The sequence below is a fragment of the Phocoena sinus genome, chromosome 11, assembly GCF_008692025.1.
Source record: "Phocoena sinus isolate mPhoSin1 chromosome 11, mPhoSin1.pri, whole genome shotgun sequence".
Taxonomy (NCBI): domain Eukaryota; kingdom Metazoa; phylum Chordata; class Mammalia; order Artiodactyla; family Phocoenidae; genus Phocoena; species Phocoena sinus.
Window position 1 is genome coordinate 49,129,378 of NC_045773.1, and position 27,570 is coordinate 49,156,947.

At 41.5% G+C, this 27,570-nt stretch overlaps 1 protein-coding gene across 3 annotated transcripts in view; it reads right to left on the reverse strand.

Moving 5' to 3' along the window:
• STAC (SH3 and cysteine rich domain) overlaps positions 1-24,828 on the reverse strand; it is a 102,814-nt gene extending 77,986 nt beyond the window's left edge. For 2 of the 3 annotated variants that reach the window (XM_032650476.1, XM_032650475.1), the window contains exon 1: positions 24,548-24,828. In XM_032650476.1, coding sequence (XP_032506367.1) covers positions 24,548-24,658 — 111 coding nt within the window. In that variant the 5' untranslated portion in view covers positions 24,659-24,828. The remainder of the gene's footprint in view (positions 1-24,547) is intronic. The other variant, XM_032650477.1, reaches the window with a different exon arrangement.
• Between the last annotated feature and the right edge of the window lie 2,742 nt (positions 24,829-27,570).

Below are 27,570 nucleotides of genomic sequence, written 5' to 3' on the forward strand. Positions count from 1 at the left end.
TTTCCCTCATGGTCAAAAAAAGTGGCTGCCAGTTTGCAAAATATTCAGTAGCAGGAGGGTGATGGCATCTCCCCTTATGTCTGTTCTCACCAGCCTGCCTGGAAAACCTTTCCCTCAAGCTCACCATCAGATTTCCCTTCTTATTGGCCAGAACTGTAACCACATGTCCTTCCTAAACCAATCACTGGCAAGGAGAATGATCCACTTAGACCAGTCAGGATTTACCTTCTTGGTGCACGGGCTGAGAACAGTTTCCTGAAGAACAGGGCGATAGAGAGAAGGGTGGGCACCAGAGCAGTATTAGCATTTTATAAGGACGGAGAAAGGAGTAAATGGCTCTGGGGTAGGCAACTAACAGAGTTTCGGAAACGTATGGCGCTCCCTGGTGGAGACCGACTGAACTAGCGGTAGGTGAAGGAGGAGGAAATGAAGGAGGAAGGAGGGGGCAGGAGAAGAAGATAAGGCCTCAGGGGAGCAAGAGCACATTATGCCCTCCCCTACAGTACGGGAAGGATCTGTGAATATGACGGGTTAGTCACTTCCTTGGTTAGGTTACATTGTATGAGAAGAGTGATGGGATCATCACTCCAGGGTTATTACTGTACCGTGTTGTATAAAACGCCATCCTAGCAGGCTGGAGTGAGACCGTCCTGTTGAAGTAAGCTTGAAGAAGAAGTAAGCTTCCAGTTGGGACCAAGGTGGCTTCTAGTTACTGACAGCATCCCTGGCCTGCAGCTGGCAAGGAAATGGGGACCTCAGCCGTGCAGCTGCAAGGAACTGAATTCTTCTCACAACCCGTGAGCTTGGGAGAGGACCCCGAGCCTCAGATGAGATGGTAGAGCAGGCTGACACCTTAATTTCGCCCTCGGAAGATGCTAAGCAAAGGAGCCGACTAACCTGTACCTAGATTCCTGACCCACAGAAACTGTGAGGTTAAATAGATGTGTTAAGGTGCTAAATTTGTGGTATTTTATTATGCAGCAACAGAAAGTCATACACCCACTTTGGACTGTCAGATGAGAGAAATAAACGTATTCTTTGTGTTAAGCCGTTGAACTTTGGTGGTTCATAGCGGTGTGTTACCTTAACTAAATAAATACAATGGCATTAACAAGGCTGCTCATATAAAGGCAGTAAAAGCCCCAGGAAATGCGCAGGGACTGTCTCCTCTGGAAATCTGTTCATGGAGGCGGTCTCCTGGGTCTGTACCCGCTCTTGAAATGGAATTCTGAACAGCTATGAGTTATCAGTTGTCACCCCCAGGTTACAGCACTTTTCGTTTATGGGATCTGGCTTGTTCCAATTAATTAGAATCTGTGCCAGAAATTAAAGCACGATACCTTTGAGAACCACTGGGACTGTCTGTCACGTTTATGCATCAGGAAAGGCCTTTTGCATTTCTGGCAGGTACTAAGGTTTTGCTGTTTTTTAATAGAATAAGCAATAGTCTACCCAAATAGGGAAATAGGATTCCAGCCTTTTTTAGCTGTAAAATGTCATACGACTTTTTGAATAGACCTAATGGCTCTCTTTTAAGTGAACATATAGTATATACCAGGTACTGTGATAGAAATCTATACGTGCTTCCTCATGTAATGTTTGTCTCAACCCTGAAAAAGAAGTAATATAAATCCCATTGTATTGATGAGGAACTTGAGGCTTAGAGAGGTTAAATGATGTACCTAAGATCATAGCTTTTGAATGGCAGAGCCAAGAATCAAACCCAAGTCCATGTGATTCATTCATCTACATATGAATTCATTTGTCATTCATCCAAAATTCCATTTCCAGGCACCAGTGAATTTCTATGAATTTACTCACATATAGTTTTACTTAAAAATTTCCATCAAATCAGTATATGACAAATATATGATATTGCTTATATGTGGAATCTAAAAAAAAGGGTACAAATGAACTTAGTTACAAAACAAGTAGAGTCACAGATGTAGAAAACAAACTTATGGTTACCATGGGATGAGGAGGGGAGGGATAAACTGGGCGACTGGGATTGACATATACACACTACTATATATAAAATAGATAACTAATAAGGACCTGCTGTATACCACAGGGAACTCTACTCAGTACTCTGTAATGGCCTATATGGGAAAAGAATCTAAAAGAAAAAGAGTGGATAAATGTATATGTATAACTGATTCACTTTGCTGTATACCTGAAACTAACGCAACATTGTAAATCAACTATACTCCAATAAAAATTTTTAAAAAATGATTAAAAGTAGGGACTTCCCTGGTGGTGCAGTGGTTAAGAATCCGCCTGCCAATGCAGGGGACACAGGTTCGATCCCTGGTCCGGGAAGATCCCACATGCCACAGACCAACTAAGCCCGTGCGTCACAACTACTGGGCCTGTGCTCTAGAGCCTGCGAGCCACAACTACTAAGCCTGTGAGCCTAGAGCCTGTACTCCACAACAAGAGAAGCCAACGCAAGGAGAAGCCCATGCACCGCAACAAAGAGTAGCCCCCGCTCGCTGCAACTAGAGAAAGCCTGCACACAGCAACAAAGACCCAACGCAGCCAAAAATAAATAAATAGATAAATTTATTTTAAAAAATGAGCACAAGTAACACTTGGGAAATCTGAATAAAATAGGTGGATTTTATTAATGTCAATACGTTGCTTATGATATTATGCTATAATTTAGCAAAATGTTATCCCTGGAGTAAACTGGATGCAATGTACAAGGGATCTCTCTGTATTATTTCTTATAATTGCATATGAATCTATAATTATTTCAATAAACACTTCAATTAAAAGAAGTAAAAAATTTCCATCATCTATTTATTTTGATACTTTTTACATACATAAATTATCCTGCACATTTTGTCCTGTGATTTGCTTTTTCCATGTCAGATTATAGACAGAAATAACTAATTTTATTAATATTTCTCCATGCTATGGATATAGTGCATTGTACTTAATCATTATAATAGTGATGGAAACTTGAGGCTGCCCTAATTTTAGCTATTGCAAGCACTGCTCGAATAAACATTATCATATGTATATCTGCATGCACAGGTACATTTAATAAGAGTAATATAATAAAAACTAATATTGGTGTGTGCAACTTATGGGCTGGGTATTGTGGTAAGTGCTTTGCACGTGTTACGCATTTAATTGTCACAATTACCCTTTGAAGTAGGTTTCATTATGATCCCAATACTACAAATGAAGAGGCTGTGGCTTAGAGAACTGCCACTAATTCCCCAAGAAGGATGGTGGAATGGACTTGCTGGTTTTCATTTTTAAAAAACATGCTGTTGTTATATGATTGGAATTCACTTGAGTTTATGTATTTATTTAGAGTGGATTGACATCTTTACAGTATTAGTTCTTCTCATCTAAAAAATGTCATGCCTTTACACTAATTTAGGTCTTCTTATTTGCTTTCCATAATGTTGGCATGTTTCTTCACATTGCACATACATACTTCTTGTGAAAGATATTCTTCAGTATGTCATAGTTTTTGCTGGTGTAAAGCAAATTAATGGATTTTGTATTTTGAGCTTGTCACATACAGAATTGTCTTATATTAGTCATGAGAGTTTCATTTGATTATTTTAAACAGACTTTCATATAAACTGCTTGTCATGGCAATTTTGTCTCTTCATTTTACTATTTATTCTTCTTGCTTATTTTCCCATCCTGGCATTTCTGGAGCAGTGTTGAGTAACACAGGCAAGAGTGAGCTTTTCTTGTTCCTCACTTTAAGGGGACTCATGATTCACTGCTACATTGGAGTGTTTGCTTCAGTTTTCTGGTGGATAGTCTTTAGCAAGTAAACACATCCTAGTGTACCAGGAATCTTTTTGATAATCAGGAATTCCAATTGATTCTGCAACAGTGGAGTCAAAGCAATTTTCTCCTTTTTTTTTTTTTAAATCAAAATAGGGAATTACATACATTTTAAATGTTTTGCTGCCCATGATTTTTGGGAGTCCATTCTCCTTGGTTATGAGAAATTCATTTTTTAATATACTGATGGCTTTGTGAATGCTTTATGCAGTATTTAATTTGTATCTATGCTCTTTCGAGAGAGATGATGACTTTCTTTTCCAGAGTCATCCCAATGTCGTGATTTTGGATTCCAAGTTGAATGTACGCTTCCCTTAGAATCTGAAACCATGGTGCCTTTGACTTTTACACTCACTCAGCCTGATGTGACTCATTTTCATTATGAGAAGGTCACCTGTTTTTTAATTTCTGGAGACATCTAGGGATTTTTCTCTATTCCTGAAGTTTAGAAAGGTCATTATGACTCTGCTAATTGTGTATGCATAGTTCTTTCAATTTTACTTTTCATATCATTCTTATATTTTCGCTTTTACTGCTTGACACTTACATTTGACTTTTATTGCTCACAAATTGCTTTCATTTTGAACATTTCTGAATCCAATATTTTTCTACTTAACTTTTTATTAATTTATTTTTCATATTTAAAAAATCCTTAATTTTTTTCTACTTGTTTCTTTAATTATCTTCTGACCTCCATTTCAGCTGTTCTGTCCTAGTGGAGATGACCTGTTGGCTTCCAGTTTCCACTTTCAGTATCTCCAGACCTTTATCTTATAAATTATCTTTCCTTTTCTATCTCTTTTGGGAAATTACCCTACTTTACCTTCCATTTTACTGATGCAGTCTTCAGATTTGTTCGTTGTATTTTTCAGGCCTTGCATTAATTTTTTTTTTAGATTTTGGAAATCTTATTTTTTCCAAAAATTCATTCCTAGCATTGGTTGTCCCTTTTTTAAAAAAAAATAGAAATGAATTCTTTTGATACTGTCACAATACTTCTTGAATCTCTCTGAAGATACCAATTAGAAAGTAATTTTATAGAGTTGCCGTATGATCCAGCAATCCCACTCCTGGGCATATATCCGGACAAAATTCTAATTCCAAAAGATACATGCACCCCTATGGTCATAGGAGCACTATTCCCAAGAGCCAAGGCATGGAAACAACCTAAATGTCCATCAACAGATGAATGGGTAAAGAAGATACAGTACAGACATACAATGGAATATTGCTCAGCTGTAATAATGCCATTTGCAGCAACGTGGATGGACCTAGAGATGATTGTACTAAGTGAAGGAAGTCAGAAAGAGAAAGATAAATACCATATGATATCACTTACATGTGGCATCTAAAATACGACACAAACCTATTTACAAAACAGAAACAGACTCACAGACATAGAGAACAGACTTGTGGTTGCCAAGGGGGAGGAGGGGTGGGGGAGGGATGGGTTGGGAGTTTGGGGTTAGCAGATGCAAACTATTTTATAGAGAGTGGATAAACAACAAGGTCCCACTGTATAGCACAGGGAGCTATATTCAATATCCTGTGACAAATCATAATGGGAAAGAATATATAAAAAAAGAATGTATATATATGTATAACTGAATCACCTTGCTATGCAGAAGAAATTAAAACATTATAAATCAACTATACTTCAATAAAAAAAAGTTATTTTAGTCATAATCCTTGTGTTATCTCTCATTTCCCTCGGTTAGTTTATTTAGTTGTGCTTACTCATCCTTCTTACCTATGCTTTTGTTGTCTGTTCTTATTTATGGGTGAAAAACTAGCTTGATCACACAGGTAGCTGGGATGAGCTTCCTCTGCAGGTAAGGCTCTGAGTACATCACTCCCTGGATCCATCTGAGTTGGGAAGGCTGACAGGCAGCCTCTGCTTTAGTATATCTGGGTGGGGATCGAAAAGGCAGGATGGAGGCTCCCACAAATCCCAACATATGGAGGGTTTTACTTTGAGAGTTGAATGCTTTCATATATTTTATTCCTGGGTAGAGCTGCCTTCTGTCTATTATTTTCTTGGAGTTACAGTTTTTGAAGTCAGGAGTTATATTGGGCTCTTCTCCTCTGTCTGGCCCCTGAATCCATTCTGGGTGACTTCCTAGGCTAATGTTTTAGGTTGTTTAGACATAAGTCCAGAGGTGTTAGCCTCCAGCAGGAGCGTATACTTCTAGCTCTTGGCATCCTTGGGGAATGAGGAAGAATGACAGAGCCTCTGGGTGGGTAACTGCCGAGACCACCCTTGCTCTTTGCATCTGCTAAGTCTCAGCTTGGTGGGGGGATCTCCTGAGCTCTGCTGGGAACATCTGCTCTCATGGCTGTAACTATTAACTCCAGAATCTGCTCTGGACAAGTTTTCTCTTATCTGCTTTCTCCATTACTTCAATGCTCTCTGCTTCACATCTTCCACAATTTCCTCACAAATTCTGGCCTGCTGATGGTATCATTTCTTGTTTTACCACCGTCATCGACATAATCTTTTAACCTACGTTATCTGTTATGTCAATGGGATTTTGCGAGGAAAGGCAATTAAATACCTACCCCTGCTCTAGATCTGAATGACGAGCCTTCAACGATCTTTAAAATAAGGCTGACCATTCACCTAGACGAGTTACCGCCACCTCAGCCTCAATTTGCTCACCTGTTGTTTGGATCAAATATTAACCTACCACAAAGGGACTGTTGTAAGGATTAGAAACTGGATTTAGAGTACCTGGGTGACAGGGACTCAGTACATGGCACCTGCTCTTACTATCTGCACTACAGTGATTTCGCTGTGCCTCACTGGAGGGGAACACTATACCTACCACTGGACGGACGGTGCGACTCAGCCCGACACGGGACACAACCTGCACGGCTTTCCTTACAGAAGAGCGCGAGCGAGCAGCCTTCAGCACCCAGCCTCAGCCATGCACAGAGCGGGGAGGCTCAGGAGAGTTAACCAACGGCTGTAAGCTTCTGGCTTCTCATCTCTAAGGTGGGCACAAAAACAAGAGCTGTCTGGGAAGGCTCTGTGCAGGTTAAGTAAAATAAGGCCTGGAGAGTGGTATGTAGTGACCAGTCCTTCCTCTGTCCTCTTTCTCCTCTTTTCACACTCACTCTTCCCCTCCCTCCATCCTCCTCCTTTCCTTCATCCTCTCTTCCTGTGTTTCCCCTATTATTGTTGTTGTTGTTGCTACTGAACCAGGACCCGGAGAATGTATTAATCCTTTTATTCACTAAAAATAGTTTTTGAATATTTACCCTTTCTTTAGCCTCATAAGGGAATAAAATTTGAAAACAGATATAGTGCTTTCCCTACAAGCCGTTACTGCTTTTGGAATGTAGATGTGGAAAAGGTAAATCAAAGAAGCAGCAAACCAACCAGCAAACAACCAACGGGAACTTAGAGCCAGAACTGGGTACAAATTTCAGTGTAGACTCGTATCAGTCACATGCCCCAGGGGAAGTCACTTTGCTTTCCTTAGCCTTGACCTTTGTGGTTTCCTCATCAGTAAAATGAGGAAGAAATGGAATGATGTACACGGATCACCTTGCACAGCAAGGCCTAGGGAAATGTCCATCCCCTCTCCCTTCCCCTTCCCTGGCTCTGCCAAACCCTGTAGTGGGGATCACACTGCAGGGCCAGCTTCATGGGGTCACCACCTGTGTATGGTCACTCAAAGCCCTGCACTGGGAAGAGCCCTGGGTTTGGTTTAATTCTCTGCTGTTGCTGTCGAGATTCTTAATAATGTTTGAACAAGGAGCTCTTACTGTCATTTTGCACTAGATCTGTAAATTATGCCGCTGGCTTTGCTTGCTGTGACACAATACATGGAAGGATCTGTATTTGTCTTCCCAGTAGACAGGGACGAAGCAGAGTCCCAGATGCGTGAAGGCAGCAGCTACGGAATCTTACGGCCGGCTGTCTGTGGCTTCAGCTCTCCCAGTGCCATTTCTATCCAGGTTCCCAAAGCAGCTGGCACAGGGCTCCTTGGGTTTCCTGCAGCACTTGTAACTACAGCTCTGATCTGACACACTTACTCTTTTCTATCCAGGTCTTTAAGGTAGTTCTCTGCAAGGTTCTGGAAGTGAAGCAACTTCCTGCCTTTCTGTTAATGACTTTTAAAGGAATGAGCGTGTTTGGAGAATAATAAAACTTCTAGGAATAGGCCGGAAAAGGCGGGCTCATGCTGTGCACGTACTAGAGTATGTCCTCGAACGTGAAAGCCCTGCCAAGGAGATGCACAGCTGGGAGGTGTCCCTGCCTCCTTCCTGAACCTTCGGTTGGCCATCTGTTCCTTTATTTCCAGAAGGGATAGAGACTGCTTTTCACAAGCCAACGTGACTTCCAAATGGAGGGACAGCAACCTTCTTAGAGGTTTGATTTCCCGGTTGTTTCAAAATGAACCCCAAAAGTTGTTTGTTTGGGCAAAGTCAGTCTCAACCATGTGAAGACCTCCTTTGCCTTCTTTATCCAAGTCCACAGCTGGGGAAGGAGGCAGGGGCTATGGGAGGGGGAGAGAGGCTGGGCCAACCCAGCGTGGTCCTGGCGCTTCCCTCCTCGCCAGCTGAGTTCACTCTGGCCATTTGTGGGGTGACAGAGGCTATGGCCTGAGCCCTTACATACATGCAGACAGTCTTGAGTCAAGAGAACATCTGTATGTAATTACAGCCACAGCAATAAATTAAGAGGATGGCTTCCACAAGGATGAAGGTACCTCAGTGGCAGTACTCAAAGTATGGTCTCTGTACCAAGCGTCAACATTACCTGAATCTTCCAGCACCAAAAGTCTGCAACAACCAAGCACACACGCCTTGTCTCTCGATTTACTGGCCTGTCGTGGGGTGAGCAGTAGAAGCTTAGACTGGGTAACAGCCGTGGCCACCACCTCTCCCCCCAGACCCCCCCGTTCACCCTCCTTCTGCCGTATGATGCAATGGTGCATTAGGGGGTAAGCAGCTAGTTCCCATGGCCTACAGCTCTTAACATGCTTTCATACCATGGCTGTCTATCAAACTTTTTTCAAATGTAGCGCTCTTTTTCTGACTAAAAAATTAGCAAAATTCCTAGCTGTAGAGCATGGAAAAGGGGAATGACTGCTCTAGCTGAAGCAGCGCAGGTAGAACCCCGAGGTAGTGGGTGCTGTTGGTGTCCCGCCCAGATCCTCTCTACTGGGGCCCTTGCACCCACCTCCCAGATGCCTAGGTTTGCAGATCATTCTTTGTTCCCAGAATTGCCCTCAGCTAATGGAAACTGTCTCCCCTGGGAGACTGTGCAATGTCTCCCTTCCCCTCCGCCGACCCCTGGGGTCAAAGACTGATTGATACAGAGTAAAGCAGTCCTGCCCTATTGCTTTAAGGCCGAAACAACCCTGTGGGGCTGTCTGTGCCCCAGAGCCCCGCTGTGGATCGGGCCAAGACCACCTGAGACTACATTCTCGATCAGCCCCATCTCCTGTCTTTTCCTGCTTTCCTTCCTCCTTGTAGGTTTCTCCAGAGAGTACACCCTCCATAAATTACATGCTTTTGAAACCTCATGCTTTTCTGTTAGAGATATCAACTTAAGGTGAAGGAGAAGGGGGGGAAAAAACCACCTCAGTACCTTCTGCAGCTACAGCAACTTTACATGTTGGAAATAGGCTTCCTCAAAGTTGGACCTATATGATTTGATGATTCTGACCACTGAGAATGAGGACAAAGCTGTTGCTCTCCCCATGGGCCTCTGTCTACCCCACAGCTGCTGTCCAGAGCCTGGGAACCAAGGGCACGGGCTCTAAGAATGAGATTCAGGCTCTCTGTGCAGCTGTCCAACCAGGTTGTGGACAAACTTACAAGGGAAGGTCCAATTAAGAACCAGAAAGTGTCCTGCCATGAAGCTAGATGGCCTGGCATATTGCTCTTGGCTCCTGATATACAAGCTTAAAATATCTCCCATCTTCAACCCCATGATTTATTACAAATTAGAGTATCAGGTTTTTTACTTCCTGTTGTCTGCCAAAGTCACCCTATAGGCAGTCTATAAATGGAACTTTGCCAAAATAATTCTAACCACAAGGACTAATAAACAAATCACCTATAAAACCACTGCTTTCTCAGACAAGTTCATAAAATTCATGAAATTCTAGAGCCCTTGGGTTATCAGAACCAGATTGAAGTTACTCCTTCTGGAAAAGAGACCATTCAGTGATTAAGAATCTGCACATTTGAGACGCTTCAGTGGGCTAAGTTGTGGTCTGACATGAAGCCTCCTGATTGTACATCGTGTTCTCTCTTTCATTCATCTGAAGAACCATAAACCACATGCTTTAATTTTGTAAGTTGGATTTTTTTCCTTTTGCTCTTTTTTTTCTCTCACACAACATATTCATGGAACATTTATTTTGATAATGTTACTGTACTTCCAGGCTATATACCTGAGGAGAACAGATAGAGTCTGGTATAGCAATTAGAAAAAAATCAATCCATAGAAATTGACAATAATGAAACCTATTTTGGAATTTATCTTTTCAAATGTTAACTGGAAGGTCAGATCCATTGGGGATGAACACCAGCAAACTGATCAACACATGAAGGATCCAGTACAAATGGATTAATGAAAAAAATGGATACCAGAAACTTGAGCTTAATCAATTTGTCCTTTAAACAAGAATTAAGAAATATCAAACCTATCAGGAACTCAGCAACTGATTATGGAAAATGCAGCTAAGAACCAGAAAATGTAAGCAAAAAGTTCTGATGAACCAATCACTAGGTAAAGTCACTAAGTAAAATCAAACCACTGAAACCCAAAAATCCTCTATTTACTTCCCTGATAGTCCATTGAGTTCAGTTTCTGTTTCCTCTTAAGGAACATGAAATTCCAACTAGTGTGATGATTTATTTTCCAATACAAAAGCAAACGAAAAGAAGCATGTTAGAAGACTCAAAGTAGCCTGCAGAGAGAGGATGGTCTTTGTGTAGGAAGAGTATGAAAAATGTTAGAGTCAGACACAAGAAGCAGGACAGCACAGCAGTATGGAGTCATTAGTGCAAGGGGAAAACTCTCCTGCACGCGCAAAGTTCAATAACTAGTGTTTAAAATGGTGATCCTGAATAATTAGGAAAAGGAAATTACAAAAGCAATATAATTGCTTTGAAATTTACAAAGCATTTGCAGCTCTATTATACGTGAGTGAAATTTCATGTGGCATATTCTGCTTTTGAAAGTACGGAGATGTGAACCTTGCAAGCAAAATTCTCAATAGGGAAATGCCTGGAACATAAAAGGACATGTTCTCTTTTATCTGGAAGGGTTGACCCTCCGGAATGACTCCTTTCCTGAGCATCCTCACCTGAAAAGTTTTCTCTGTACTTTCTTACACTTGGAAAGATGGTGCAATCATTGTGCAAAGTCTTGGGAATGGTCACAGAAGTGGGTGGCAAGGTGGGAGAGAGTGGAGACAAGATCTTAGGAGGAGAAAAGTTTAAGAACTTAGGATATTTGGAAGAGTCATCTGCAGTATATGAAAATCACCGATGTTTATGACAGGGGTAGGGTTGGAATGAGTGAGAGTGAGCCTGGAGAATGGAGAGACCTACTCGGGTTGGTAGGTGACTGCTGATTTTAGCAGTGGGTAGAAGAGACTGAGTGTGTGGATTTTAAAGCTATACATTTTAGAGGAGGAGAGATCAGAGTCTGGAAGCAGTAGTGAGGCAGCCTCCTCAACTACCAAGCCTGACGAGGGAGAAAAGAGCCACCATTTGAGAGGCTGCAGGGGAATGGCTGGGCATCAGAGTCAGAAGTGAAGGACACATCAGAGACGTTGAGGAGAGAGAGGATTTACTGAAGAGTAAATTCCAGAGGGTAGAGTAGAGAGCACCGACCGCTGGGGAGGGTGGCAGACAGAGCTGACGATAGATATGCAGACCTGTATGGAGATTAAACTGTGAGAAAGGAAGGGAGCTCTGCAGCCTTGTGCTCTTCTGGTGATTGACATGCCAGGGAAAGGGGTATCATGGGAATCTTTTCCAAGGCTTCCGAGTTACCTTGTTCTGATAAAACTGACAGTGCTGGAGATGAAGAGAGGAAATGTGGGTGTCTTACCGGGGCACAGAGCACTCTAGGATCTCTTTTCACTGCTCTCTCTCTCATGTCAGTTTGGAGGGCAAGGTAGCAGTGGCATTCCTGGGAGCCCAGGGTGCTCTGGATCCCTCCTCTTTATTCTTTCTCTCGTGCCTGACCTCAGTCCTTCATGCTGTGGTCACACCTGCTCCCAGACCTGAGGAAAACATGCTGACTGACACTTCAGCTACGGGGGCCATTAGGAACAGACAACAGGTCCAAGTTTCATTTTCAGATAAATGAAGCACCCTCTGAAGGCTGACGGACATCTTGTCTCCTGTCCACCTGCTTCCAAAAACCTCTCTATTCAGGCCCCCTGGGGGTCACTGAGGATGAGTTCTGGTTTTCTGGCTTGGCTGACTCCATGCATGACGCTCATCTCTGGATGAGAACACAAGAAGAAGAACACACAAGAACTGAGCTGGCATCTGAGTGGAGAACGATGAGTTTAGTTGAGGGTAGGCTGAATTTAAAATATATGGAGGGCATCAAGACAGGTTGCCCAAAAGGCAGTGGGATATATTGGTCTGGAGCTCAGAAGAGTGATGTCTGTGTTGGCTTCAGATTTGGGTGTTATCAGCTGGTGGATGAAATAAAAAGAATAGGTAAGATGTCCCAGAAAGACCCAGAGAGATTATGAAGAGTGAGAAGGGCTGAGGGCTGAGAATAGAATGCTGGGGAAGACCAACCCTTGAATGATGGGTGGAGGAGAATGTCATGGCCAACAGGACTAGTGAGGAACTGTTACAGCAGTAGAAAGGGAATCAAAGGAAAAAATGAGATTTAAGGAGGGAGCAAAGAGGGAGCACCTCTCTAGATAAAGGCGGAAACGTGAGCACTGGTATTTAACTTTCCTGATTCCAAATCCAGATCTAAGGGACCACTGGTATATAAACACAGAGAACTACAAAAAAAGGGATTTCATAAGATAAGAACACATAGGAAACCTGCTAGAAAGAGTGAGGATGAGATAAGATTGAAGGAAGGTCCCAGGGCTCTCCTATAATAACTCATCCAGAGATATTATGAAGATTTAAATGAAAGGAATAATTTTCAGGCAAAATACAAGTTAACAAACCTGATTCATGTCAGTTTAGGAAAAGAGAATAGAATAAAAAATACAAAAATGTTTTCAAATTTTATTTTAAAATAGGTGCCAGTTTTAGATATTGTCCCATTTTTTTCAAACATTCAAAGTGGAGATCTGGGTTCTACAAACTATTCACAGAACAAAAACCAAAAGGAAACAAACAAAAACATCCATGTATATCTTCCCAAATAATTTTTTTAAACTTGGCATATCCTTAAAAATAATATCTGACCAAGGACACAAAATGACAGAGAACAATATTTCTTATGTATATAGATGTAAAAATAATAAAGTACTGGCAATGAAAACCTAGTAGTTTATTAAAAGAAAATCCCCATGGTCAAGTGGGACCTTTTCCAGGAATGTAAGAAGAGTTTAATTTAGGCTATCTATTAATATAATCCATCACATAAAGAGGCCAAAGGACAAAAAAAAAAAAATCACATGATTACTCTGATACTTGCCAAAAAGTCATTTGAAACAATTCCACATCCATTCCTGGTGGAAATTCTTAGTAAGCTAAGAACATTACCCAAATTTACATAAGAAACACTGTCTCAGTTTAATTGCAAACAGAGTGGGAAGTCTGGAATTTGTGTAGAAGGAGGACTTAAGAAATGATTTAGTTGGAAATGGATTTGTCTTAAAGTTAAATTTGCAAAGTACCACCTGATGTTTCTCAGACTGAATGCGTAAATTTTAAGTGGCTTGCAGAGTAACTCGAGATACAAAAGATCTAAGAGTACCCCTTAGTACCAACACTATACAATATATACCTATACTCAATGTACACTTACAGCAAAACTTAGGTAGCACTTAAAGTTAGGTACTAGCCCAATACCTCCACTGATACTTATTGTATTTTGGGATATCTACTGCAATAATATTCTGTCCCTACCTACCCCACTCCCCTAACCCCCAAAAGAGATAATTATAGTTAGAGAGGCAAAATTATTTTTGTAGATACTATGATAATCTAATAATAATAGCTAACATTGACTCACTATGTGCCATGCACTGTGTTAGGCACTTAGGATACACTCATTAACCTAACCCTAATGACAGTGCTGCAAAAGACCATTAGTATGCTCATTTTACAGAAAGAACAGCGAGGCTCAGGAAAGTGAAGGACAGGGAAGCTCATTAAGTGGCATCCCAAAGCCGTACACTGGGATTTGAACACAGCTGCTTCTGACTCCAGGGCCCACAATGAATCAGTAAGCAACACTGTACTTCTTTATTAATGAATAAGAAATAGAATCTAAAAGACCTTAGATTACAAAATTAATATAAAACTAGTAGGAAATAGCTAACAGAGGATTGGGCAAAAAGTATTTGAAGAAAATTACTAAGCGTTTATGAGTGGCATAAAAGACGTTTCAATAACTAAAGATATATACTATGTTCCTGGATGAGAAATCCCACTGTATGTAAAGATTTTGCTGAAACTATCTTAAAAGTTTCATGCAATTCTTCTCAAAATATTATATTTATAACTTGATGGAAAATCAAAACAGTGAGTGCAGTTAAATAAATAAATTCCCAGGAAGGTACCTGTATTATCAGTTATCAGTCTATTATAAAGCTACAGTAATTAAAACATTATAATTGTAATGTCAAAGTAGTGTGTAGTAATAAATGCAAAATCATTAGAATATAACAGATGACTGTAAAAGACAACCTAGTACATATTACCATTTATTACATAATAGATCCAACATTTCAAATCAGCGTAAAAATGAATTGTTCAACAAGTGGTTTTTTTCATTCAGAAAAAAGTAAAGTTCTTCCTTACCACATAACATAAATTCCGGATGGATTAAAGTGATAAAAGTAAAAAGTATATAATAAGGAGCTAGAGAAACACACAGATTAATATTTATTTGCTCCTAGGGTGGGGAAGACCTTTCTAAATATAAATGGGAAAAAGAAGCCATAGCTAAATAAATTTGAGACATTTAACAACATAAAAAAATAATCTTCCATGTTGAAAATGTAATAAAATTGAAAAACAAATTTGAATCTGGGAAAACGTTAGCAACATATATGAAAGATTGTGGTTTTAATATTTATAAAGAATTTTTAAAAAATCAATAGGAAATAAATGCTCTATTAAAATAGATGAATATATAATTCACAAAAAATTTTAATATAAAAAGAATACTTTCTAGTGAATAAATGTAATAAAACAATAAAAAATTTCAATATATCTTTGCCCTTCAAATTTGCTGATAGAAGGCTATAAATCTAAAAATAACAAAAATAACTAACGAGAAAGAAAACAACTCAAAAAACAGGCAAAGGCCTTGAATGGACATTTCTCCAAAGAAGATATACAAATGACCAATAAGCACATGAAATGATGCTCAACATCACTAATCAGTAGAGAAATGCAAACAAAAGCCACAATGAGATAGTATCTCACTCCCATTAGGATAAAAAAAACCCAGAAAATAACTAGTGTTGGTGAGGACGTAGAGAAATTGGAATCCTGTTCATTCCTGGTGGGAATCTAAAATGGTACAGCCATTGTGAAAAACAGTATGGTGAATCCTCAAAAGATTAAAGATAGAGTTACCATATAATCCAGCAACCTCACTTTTGGCTATACACCTAAAGGAAATGAAAGCAGGGACTTGAACAGATACTTGTACACCCGAGTTCATAGCAGCATTATTCACAATAGTCCACTGATGGATGAATCGATAAAGAAATGTGGTATATACATACAATGGAATATTGTTCAGCCCTAAAAAAAGAAGGAAATTCTGACTTATACCGCAACATGGATGGACCTGGAAGATTTATGTTAAGTGAGATAAGCCACTTACAAAGGGACAAACATTAAATGATTCATCATATATGAGGTACCTAGAGTTGGTCAAATTCATAGAATCAGAAAGTAGAATAGTAGTGGTTGCCAGGAGCTGGAAAAAGTAGGAGATGGGGATTAACTGTTTAATGGGTATAGAACTTCAGTTTGGGAAGATGAAAAAGTTCTAAAGATGCTGACGGTTATACAACAATATGAATGTATTTAATGCCACAGAAAACGACACTTAAAATGTAACCATTTAAAAATTAGTAAGAAGGTAAATTTTATGTTATGTGTATTTTAACTCAAAATAAAATCCTAGGGAGATTGAATTTTACTGCCTACATATAGTGGAGATCTGAAAAGAAAGAATGAACAAGAAACAACTTTCTCACCAATTCAGGTTGATGAGAAAGAAAATCTTAGTATAGACATAAGGTGGACAATAAACAAACAAATATTTCCTTGGGAATTCATAATCACAGATCTGCCTTCACATAGATTTGGGGCTTAAATTTATACAACACAACTTGGTCTGAGAATCCCCAAACTGAAAAAAAGTAACAAAGATTTAGGTTCTCAGGTAACGATGCCTTGGGGCACTTGGTGGAAGCAATCTCTGTACAGTGGACTCTATTACTGGAAGAACTAATAGTATGAGGATGTCCATTCTCTCCAAATGGATTTGTAGATTTAACGCAACCCCAGTAAAAACCCTAGCAGGTGTTTTTGTGGAAACTGATTAGTTGATTCTAAAATGCATAATGGAAATGTCAAGGGCCCAAAATAACCAAAGCAGTTTTGAAAAAGCAAGGCAAAGCCAGAAGTCTTACTCTGCCAGATATCAAAACTTTTTAATAAAGCCATTATATTTAAGACAGTGCTGTGCTGGTACAAGGACAGACAAATAGACCAATGGGGCAGAGCATCAACCTCCACATAAATCAAAAATATAGCCATCCAATCTATGGCAAAGGTGGCAGTGCAGTGCCGTAATGAATCTTGACCCCTACCTCACACCCACAGCAATTTCAAATGGATTATAGACTTATGTGTGAAAGGCTAAGCAAAAACATTTCTAAGAAATACTAGGAGAATACTTTCATGCCTTTGGGGTAGGCAAAGATTTCATAAGGAGAACACAAAAAGCACTAACAACCATAAGTGAGAAAATTAATAATTTGACTACACTCAATAAGAATTTCTGTTAAGAAAAGAAAAGCCACAGGATAGAAGAAGATATCTGCAACACATTTATCTTTAAAAGTACTTGGATCTAGAATATGTAAAGAATTCATATAAATTTTTAAAAATGACATATAAGCTAATAGGAAAATAGACAAAAGATTTGAATAACTACTTCACAAGAAGACATTCAAATGCCCCAAAGCATAAAAACTGCTTAATTCGGGACTTTCCTGGCAGTCCAGTGGTTACGACTCTGCCCTCCCAATGCAGGGGAGAAGGGTTTGATCCCTGGTCAGGGAACTAAGATCCCGCATGAGGCATGGCCAAAACAAAACGAAACCAAAAAAAAACCGCTTAATTCATTAGTCATTGGGGACATACAAGTTAAAACCACGGCACAATACCACTAATCACCTATGAGAATGGCTGAACTGAGAAATATAGACGATACCAAATGTTGGTGGGATGAGGATCAGATGGAACTCTTATACATTGTTGGTGGGATCACGAATTGGTACAGATGCTTTGGAAAGTTGACAATATCTACTAACACTGAACTTATGTATACCCTACAGCCCAGCAATGTTGCTCCTAGGTATACATCCAACAGAGGTGCCACAAGGAATATGTATAAGGATGGTCAAAGGGGTATAACTTCTGGCAGCCAAAACCAAGAAACAATCCAAATGTCCACCATCAATAGAATGGTTAAATAGTGGTCTATTCACACAGTGGAATTCTATATAGCAATGAAAATGAAAACTATTGCTACAAGCAATGGTATAAATGAATCTCACAACATAATGCTAAGTGAAATAAGCCAAGCATAAAAGAGTACACACTGTATGATTCCATTTATATAAAGGAAGGTTAATTTATGTTGTTAGAAGTCAAAATATTATTTATCTTTGGGAAGGCAGTGACAGAAAAGGGTATGAGGGAGATTCTGGGGTGCTGATAACATTCTATTTCTTGATTTTTGTTTTGGTTACATACTGATCAATAATTTATTTTTTGAAAATTCATTGATCTGTAATCTTGTGTGCACTTTTTGGTATGATGTTATATTTCAAAGTTTACAAGAAAAAAAGCTATGATAGGGCTTCCCTGGTGGCGCAGTGGTTAAGGATCCGCCTGCCAATGCAGGGGACGTGGGTTCGAGCCCTGGTCTGGGAAGATCCCACATGCTGTGGAGCAACTAAGCCCATGCGCCACAACTACTGAGCCTGCGCTCTAGAGACCATGAGCCACAACTACTGAAGCCCACGTGCCTAAAGCCCATGCTCCACAACAAGAGAAGCCACCACAAAATTCTAAAAGAAAAAGCTATGATAGATCTTTCTAGAGAGCACTGTGTCAGTGAGAATAAAAGACCTTCGAAGTGTTTATATCCAGACCTAGCAATTTTACTTCCCATGAAACGAATCAGAAAAATATTCAAATGTTGATGTATCAGGAAGCCCATTTAAATATTGATTTTTTTTAAAGCTTGAAAGCTGAGAAAGAATCTAAATGTACCATCAGAAGAGACTGACGAAATAGATATGGTACAACAATGACATATACCATCTTTATTTAATACTTATCTGAGAATACAAGAAAACTGTTTATGTACATTAGGTAGAAGAAAAAACACAATGTGCATTTATGTATACATTATTTCAGTTCTGTTTCATGTGTGTGTGTGTGTTAAAGGAAACCTGAAATACAGCAAAAAAAACCTAACAATCCTTATGTCTAGGTCATTGTGTGATAAATGAATTTTTATATATTCTGTGCTTTCCAGTTTGCTACATTTAGTGCTTATTACTTTTATAATCATGAAAACAACTTAATAAGGACATAGTCAACCTTATAAATCCAGCTGTATCTGAGCAACGCTTAGATTCTTTGGCAATGTGGAGGAAACAGCAGGTTACTTTTGCCAGAACCATTTCTTTGGATTGAAGTATAAATGGGAAGTGAAGAAGAGAAAGTAAATACAGATGATTCCAAGTATCTTGGCTGGAAGGGAAAATATCTTGCTTTCTTTGACATTCTGTAATTCTTTTAGTCTAGACCAGTGTTTCTCAAACTTGGCTGTACAATGAAATCACTAAGGAGCTTTATAAAAGTGCTGATTGCTGGGACCTTCACTCACAGATTTCAATTTAATAGGTCTAGCCTATGGTCTGGACTCTCCAGGGGATTTGAATGCAAGGCCAAGGTTCCATTTTCTTTCTTCTCCCCTGAGCAGAAGTTAAATTCCTTATCAATAATAGCTTCATATATATGTAATGGGTGAGCTGGCCACAAAGTAGGCAGTCAATAAATAGTTGCTGATTGATGGACACAGAAACCTTTCCGGGAGATGCAGGGCACATCTTCATGGTTACGATTTGCTTCTCAGCTTAGAAAGTGGTCCAGATTCAGAGAGAACCATCCACAAATGAAGGGACACCTTGGTCCATGGCTCCAGTGGTGCCCTAGGTGGCTTATATCAACCTTTCAAAATCAAAGTCACATGCTGGTGACTCTATGGCTAATCTTCTTGGGGATGCAACATAGCTAAGATGAAATCTCACTGCAGTCAACAGTATAACCGAAAGTGCAAAGGGAGGAAAACTCAGTTATACTATGGGAACGTCATTTTTGATTATTGAAATTCTTCCAATGATGACATTTGTGATTGGTCAGTGACAGAATCATCTAATTTGAAGCAGGAAGAGAAAGTAAATAACGCTTTATGCTTACAAATGCTTTCAACATATTGGGTGTTTTACCTATTCTCAGGCTTTACAAAAAGCCATGCCAATTGGGGATTAGTATCCCCTTTCTAGATTTTAGGAAGCTGAGGCTCAGGGAGGTTAGGCAGCTTGCCCATAGACACAAAGATGGCAACTGATAAGAAGAGATTTGACCTCTTGTTTATTTGACCTCAAAACCTACAATCCCTTCATATCATCAAAACGTGACTTTGTGTCATATAAGCGATGGCAAAGGGCATCCATACAAAACTTCATGTGACACCTTAGTAAGATTTTTATGTTGTCAATAAGTTAGTAGGAGAAAAGACATTCATTGCAATAAGGGATGCTGAAACATGAAATTTTTCTTAGTATTCAACGGTCTCTGTCAAGCACTTAGAAAAAAAATTAGATTGTGGTCTTTCTGGGATAGTTAGTGGAAAGATACAGGGGTGAGGTTCATTAGTGGCTTTCAAACTCTTTCAACTAGACTAATTTTATGAAAAACAAAACCACATAAACTAGATTATGACTTGTGCTTACTGGAATTTACTCTGAGGAAATTGTGCTGGGGTATCCAAGGTCCAAGACGGGGACCTTCCTTAGACTATTGGCAGTAACTACCTGTGTGATCTTAGGCAAGTCACTACCTCTCTCTGGGCCTCGATTTACTCAACAGAGGGAAAAAAAAGGGAGGGGATATTTAAATAAACTTTGAAGGCTACAAACACTTTATTGAGCTGGTATAAACTATGGATCCTTTCCCCAGACAATGCACATATACATGTACACAAGCAATTTTGAAAGTTCTGGTTGTTCACAGATATTCCAAAGACAACTTGTGGACCTCCAAAGAATATACTGACGCTTGATTTAAAACACCTGGAGTATGTGATAATGGGATTGTAGTCATGTTTACAAAAAGAGCCCTTATTCTTTAGAGATGCATCTGGAAATATTTAGGAATGAAATGCTTTGATGCCTGGAACTTGCTTTTAAATGATCCAGTGTGCATGGGGAGGGGTGGGGGTAGTGCTGGGGGTAACAGATGAAGCAAGATTGTCCATGAACTGATAACTGGTGAAGCCAGGTGATTAGGTACATGATGGTTCTTTATAGTATTTTCTCTGTGTTGAAATTTTCCATAATAAAATAAATTTACACAATAAAAATTAACCATAATTTTACAAATACCCAGAATAGATCATCTCCAGTGTTTCCAATTCTAATATTCTATGATTTAGCATTCCAAAGAATCTGCAGAAATGGACTTCCGGAAACATTTTATGTGCTCAGGGCATTGAATCATTATCATTCTTCTCTAATGGACCCTCTAGACCAAAGGGTTTGCTGTGGCCCGGTTTTCCAGATGGTTCTGTGATATTCCATTTAATCACTTCCGTAAATATACTTTTAGGGAAAGAGTAGCAAAATCAAATGCAAAGAAGCTGTATAAGAACTGGGCTTTAATCATCTCACATGATAATGTGGCTCAATTTATTTTCAAAGATTTCTTAAGATGAGAAGACCAAAATATGGCTGCAAGTGGCTTTTAGTAGCATATAAGATACTCGGTTAGGATGTTAGGTGAAACAGTACAGGATGTAAAACAGTACACAGGCATGAGAGACGGCTGCAGGTGGTTGACAACTTGTCCTCCAGAGCCATGCTGCCTGGGTCCCTGTCCATGCTGTGTCACTCAACTAACTATACAATCGTGGGGGAGTCACCTAACCTTTTTGAGTTTCCGCTTCCCTATCCATAAAACAGAAATAATAGCAGAGTCTCCCTCACAGGGTTATTATGAAGGGTCAAGTTGTGCCTGACAGACCAAACACTCAGTAGATGCTCACCATTTTTCTCTCAACTGTGTAAATATAAAAATTAATGAAGGGCTTCCCTGGTGGCACAGTGGTTGAGGGTCCGCCTGCTGATGCAGGGGACACAGGTTCGTGCCCCGGTCCGGGAAGATCCCACATGCCGCGGAGCCGCTGGGCCCGTGAGCCATGGCCGCTGAGCCTGCGCATCCGGAGCCTGTGCTCCGCAACGGGAGAGGCCACAACAGTGAGAGGCCCGCGTACCGGAAAAAAAAAAAAATCAATGAAAACAGGCAAATATACAATCAAGATATCAGTAGGTGTCTCTGGACTGGACCAGTGGGGAATTTTTAAAACTTTTTTTCAGGACTTTTCAAATTTCCACAGAGTATTTGTTACTCTTATCATGAGAGAAAAAAGTTATTTTAAAAATGTGTAGTGAAACCTAACAGTCAAAACAAATCAACATATATAACCAAACAGAAACAAGACTCACAGATACAGAGAATAAACTAGTGATTGCCAGAGGGGAGGGAGGTGGGGGGAATGAGTGAATGAGGTGAAGGGGATTAAGAGGTATAAACTACTAGCTATAAAATAAGTAAGTCACAGGGATGCAATGTACAGCACAGGGAATGTAGTTAATAATATTATAATAACTTTGCGTGATGACTAATCTATAAAGACACTGAATCGCTAGGTTGTACACCTGAAACAAATACAGTACTGTAAGTCAACTAGGCTTTAATAAAATAAAAGAAAAAACTAATTTTAAAAGTCTTTCTTGAGAAAGTTTACTGTCCAGAGGGGCTGAACCATTCTGTCCCAAACGGTATTTTGACAAACAAACCACTTCAGAGGAGAGTAAGATGGGATGACTACATGTCCACATTCTCCTACCAGACGCTCATCCTCAAGGTGGAGGATCCTTGTTAGCGCCAATAAGCTTTAAAATGTGGCACTGCTGGTGCAGAATAAGTAGAGCCTGCCTCTACTACCCCTGTTTCATGCCATCCTAATGTTCCCTTACCATAACCCCTCCACATCAGCAGTGTAGCCTTTTTAGAAGCATGGGCCCCTTGGAGAGTATCAAAAACACTATGCCCCCCCCTCAAATTTCACCTTCAGGCACAACATTTTGCATTCAATTTCTTGGGGTTCATGGGCCCCCCACAGTCCATCTCCACTGATTAAGAACACCTAAGCCATGACAGCAAATTTAGGAATGTACAAATACACTTTGAGAAAAACTGACGTGTGCAGATCCAAAACCATAAACCAGATAAGTTGGTGGATAATGACGGGTATTACATACGTAGGTTTTGCTTTGCCAAAGAATTTACATTAGGATATCTATAAATAGCAAGCCCATACAGTGTGTTTGAACTGTGCTTCTGTATAAGCAAATCCTAAGCGCTTTCCAGAACGTACCTACTGCAGAGCAACAGGCCCAATTCAAAAAGTTGAATACTAGTTTCACTCTTGAGTTTAGCTGCATTCATTTACAGTATTCTAGATCACCTTTGAGGTGGCCACTACCCCATATCACTTAGGTGAATGAAGGTCAATGATGGACAATGATGAGACAGCCAGAAACTTCCGGTCGGAGGGGTAACGGTCCATGTGTAGGGGTTGTGAGATGGATTTGGAGTGAATCATCTATGGTGAGATGGATCCCATCTCCTTATCTCAGGAAGGAAAAGGGTAAACATGGATCGAGTCCTTACACTGTACTGGGATGTACAGTCCTTACACTGTACTTACTATGCCTCACAATGATTCTGGAAGGTGGGGTTTTGCCCCCATTTCCAACTGCGTTTTAGAAAAGTTAACACATATTTCAGGTCAGATATTTATCAAAAAAATAAAATAAAGATAATGCAAAGCTCTTTGTCTTGGATTAGCATCTCTGATGGCTAACTTTTGAAGGCTGGGGTACACACAGTGGGCAGCATCACTTAAACTGAGAGCCCCTTAGCTGTGCTTTTGATCCTGCTGATTTGTCAAAGGCTTCCAGGGATGTGTGTGAAGGGAGATAAGGATGGGACTCTTCTTTGCCCCATCTGACCTGCCCTCCAGACTGGCATCCTCCTTTCCTTCATTCCTACACAGGAACTGCCCCACATTCCAAAGACATCCAGGGAACACAAAAGGAGATCTGGATAAAGAGCCAGGAGTCCTGCCCTTAAAAAATCCATATAACTACAAACTCCATCTTATGGTTTTCACTCCCAGCTGAGATGCCATTTGGCATCGCACAGCTAGCAGCCGCATTTTACTTTATCCTCTTCCAAGATTTCCAAACATGTGCCTGGCACCCACGAGAGTTTCAGAGGAAGTGTACCAGCGACAGAAGTGCTGCGGGGTTGGTTTTGTGTATGTCAGTGTAACTCTCATGAAAGCAAGTGTAAGTCCGAGGATTAACTTCCACAAGAGGAACATTAACTTTCCCGAGAACGCGTCATTTCCCTAGTTTTTCTGAAATGAGCTGTATCTGAGGTTAGGGATGAGCCCTGTTAAGCAAAGGGTCTCAGACCTTTGGGATACAGGCAAACCTCTGCTGGTCCGCAAGTGCCCCAGCTTTTCTGGAGGAGTATCCCTCGGCTGTTTGTCCCTCAGCCTTCAGAAGCCACCTAATACTTGCACGCGCTTTGGGTGCATGCAGGTTCAAAGCACAGAACAACCCCGCCACCACCACCCAAGAAAGCTATATGAACCAGGAGTCAACTGAATTGCGGGTGCTCGCTGGGTGGAAGCCCTGCGCAAAGCCCCCGGGCTGTGTGGGCAAGAAAGCTGGGTCTCCAGGGATGTGGTCCAGCATCGCTATCAGAGAGTCCTGCCGTACATTCAAATCTCAAGAGAGGTACAGTCCTTGAGAGGAACTGGGGACGCGTCTCAGGCTCAGGCACCAGCGCCAGTAGGGAGGAAACAAAGGTGGACAGAGGAGAGAAGGAGAGTGAGTTTGTATCCTCTCGGGGCAAGCGTGCGCGGTACCTTGGATTCCTGGCTGCCGGTGGATGCAGGAGAGGGCGGTTGTTCGGCGTTCGTCGTCTCCTTGGGCAGCCCGTCCACGCCGTCCTCTCGGGCGCCGCTCGGGGGGATCATCTTGGCGGCGCGGGAAAGGTGTTGGGCTCCCGGAGGAAGAGCGAGGCTAGCCTCCCTGCGGCGCGCCCTCCTCGCCGCGGGCCGGCTTGCTCAGCTCCGGAGGCCGGGGACTCCCATCCTAGCCGAGGCGCCGACGCGCCCTCCTTCGGCCTCGCCCCCGCCCCGGCCCTGCCCACCTCCCTGGCACCCCCGCGGGCAGGGGAAAAGCGCGCCGCCCCACTGCGCCCGCGGCCACCTCGCGGGGGACCGCACAGTCGTGACTGGGCTCGGGCTGGCCCGCCCCCCGGAGAAGAGGGGCGGGAGGTGGCTCCGGGGCGGGGCTGCGCGGGGCCCCGCGGGGAGCAGCGGGGCAGAAGTGGGCAGCGCCTTCGGGAGGCCCTCCGGGGAGGCTAGGCGCGCACAGCACGGTCGGGGAGATGCTTTAGGAAGTAGACGGAAAATTCAGACCAAACGCCCGAATGAATGATCCAGCTGAAGAGACCACCTGCAGCAACTCCCTCCTGTACCCTGAGAAACATCGACTCTCAGGGAGCCGGTGACTTAGCCAAGTTATTTATAGGGTTCAGTGACGGAGGAAGCAGAGCTGGAGTTCCCTGGCCTGAGGGCGCTCCTCTTTCCTCGGTTCAGTTTTGGACTAAAGCAGGGGGATACTGCAAAATGTGGATGTGTCCTAGTTTTGTTGTGCATTTATGTGCTAAGCCGTCACACTTTTAACCGTATTTAATCCTCAGAGTCACCTTATTAGGCTAGGTATTATCAGTCGCATTTATAGATGAGAAAACTGGGAGGCTCAGTAATTTGCTCCAAGTCGCTAAACTGTAAATGGTGGAGCTGGGATCTGAACCCATTTTGGCGTCAAAATCCATGCTTTTTGGACTGTGGAGCCTTAAATCTAGGCCAAATCTTCATAGCTGAGGAGCAAATGGGTGTTGCAGTATAGCAAGGATGTCAGGGCTGTTTACAGAGGGGCAAACCAGTACCTACACCTTAGTAGGTCTTTCGGAAACAGAGAGATGGCCCCATGGGATAAAGGGGCAGAAGAATCCAGTATCTTTTGAAGAAAAACTTCAGTGTGCAGGGAAAGGAAATACAATCTGGATTTTTAAAAAATAAATTTATTTTATTTATTTATTTTTGGCTGCATTGGGTCTTCGTTGCTGTGCATGGGCTTTCTCTAGTTGTGGCGAGAGGAGGCTTCTCTTGCTGCGAAGCACGGGCTCTAGGCGCACGGGCTTCCGTAGTTGTGGCATGCGGGTTCCACTGTTGTGGCTTGCAGGCTCTAGAGTGCAGGCTCAGTAGTTGCGGCGCACGGGCTTAGTTGCTCCGCGGCACGTGGGATCTTCCCGGACCAGGGCTCGAACCCATATCCCCTGCATTGGCAGGCTGATTCTTAACCACCGGGCCACCAGGGAAGTCCTACATCTGGATATTTAAAAGGCTCCCCCCTCCCCAAATACAAAACTCCTTAATTTTCCAACAGGAAACTACAAACTTATGTTCAGATTTTATTTAATGGCTATAAATGTTTGCAAGGCCAGCTTCACGGTGTTAGCAAATGCAAGTTCTTGTGCCCAATGCACAGTAAAGCCAAACAAACTGAAAAATCGGAGTTTGGAGCAGAGAAAGGTTTATTGAAGGGCCATGCAAGGAGGGGAAACAGGTGGTTCGTGCCCCAAACCTCCAAACTCCCAAACTCCTCCAAGGGTTTCAGCAAAGCACTTTTAAAGGCAAGATGAAGGAAGGGCGTGGTTAGTTGTTGTGAACTTCTTGGTGTAAGAATTCTTTGTTCTTCCAGCTATCCACATAGGTCAGGATGTTCCTGTAAACCTCTAACAAGGCGACTGCTATTCTCTGTTTTGCAACTTTTTATTGCTACATGGAAGGACTCTTAAAGGTCAGAGAATAGGCTATGCTGTATATTTCAGGCTATAGACAATATTCTTTTACAAAAGGTGCAGAGCCAGCATGACTAAGTGCAGACAACAGAACACAAAGGTTGAAGTGAAAAGGAACAGATGTAATATGGAATCAGGTTTTCCTTCCCTATTACAATGGGTATGCAGCCTGTGCAGTCACACAGGGCCCTGCACTTGGGTTAATGCTCTTCTGTCACCATCTTGAAATTCTTGATACTTTTTGAACAAGAGGCCCTGCAATTTCATTTTGCACTGTACCCTGTGAATTATGTATTTGGTCCTGCATGTTTGCCCTAGCTCATGTCCTTTGGAAAAAACAAACCTATTACTCTTTCCATCCTGGACATCAGTTGAAAGCTTCTGTTCTAAGTGACAGTCTCTTACTTGGCCCTTGGCTCTGAGTGCTCTAAATACCCCCGTGACCCTTAGCCTCTCATACGACCAGGTCATACTGGCTAACCTGATGACTACAGCTTTTTCCTCCTCAAAACACAATTCTTTTTGGATTGGGTTGCTTGTCTTTTTGTTATTGAGCTGCATGAGCTGCTTATAAATTTTGGAAGCAATTATACTCCAATAAAGATGTAAAAAACAAACAAAAAACACAATTCTTGTTTGCTCAATAGAGACGAAATTGTAACAGCCAAAGTCACAACAGTAACAGCACACAATGGCAGGAGCAGCAGAATCAACACATCTTTTTTTTTTTTTTTAATACATTTCATTTTATTTATTTATTTTTATTTTTGGCTGCATTGGGTCTTTGTTGCTGCGCGTGGGCTTTCTCTAGTTGCGGCGAGCAGGGGCTACTCTTCATTGCAGTGCATGGCTTCTCACTGAGGTGGTTTCTCTTTGCTGTGCAGCACGGGTTCTAGGCGCCACAGGCTTCAGTAGTTGTGGCACGTGGGCTCCGTAGTTGTGGCTTGAGGGCTCTAGAGCACAGGCTCAGTAGTTGTGGCACTCGGGCTTAGTTGCCCCATGGCATGTGGGATCTTC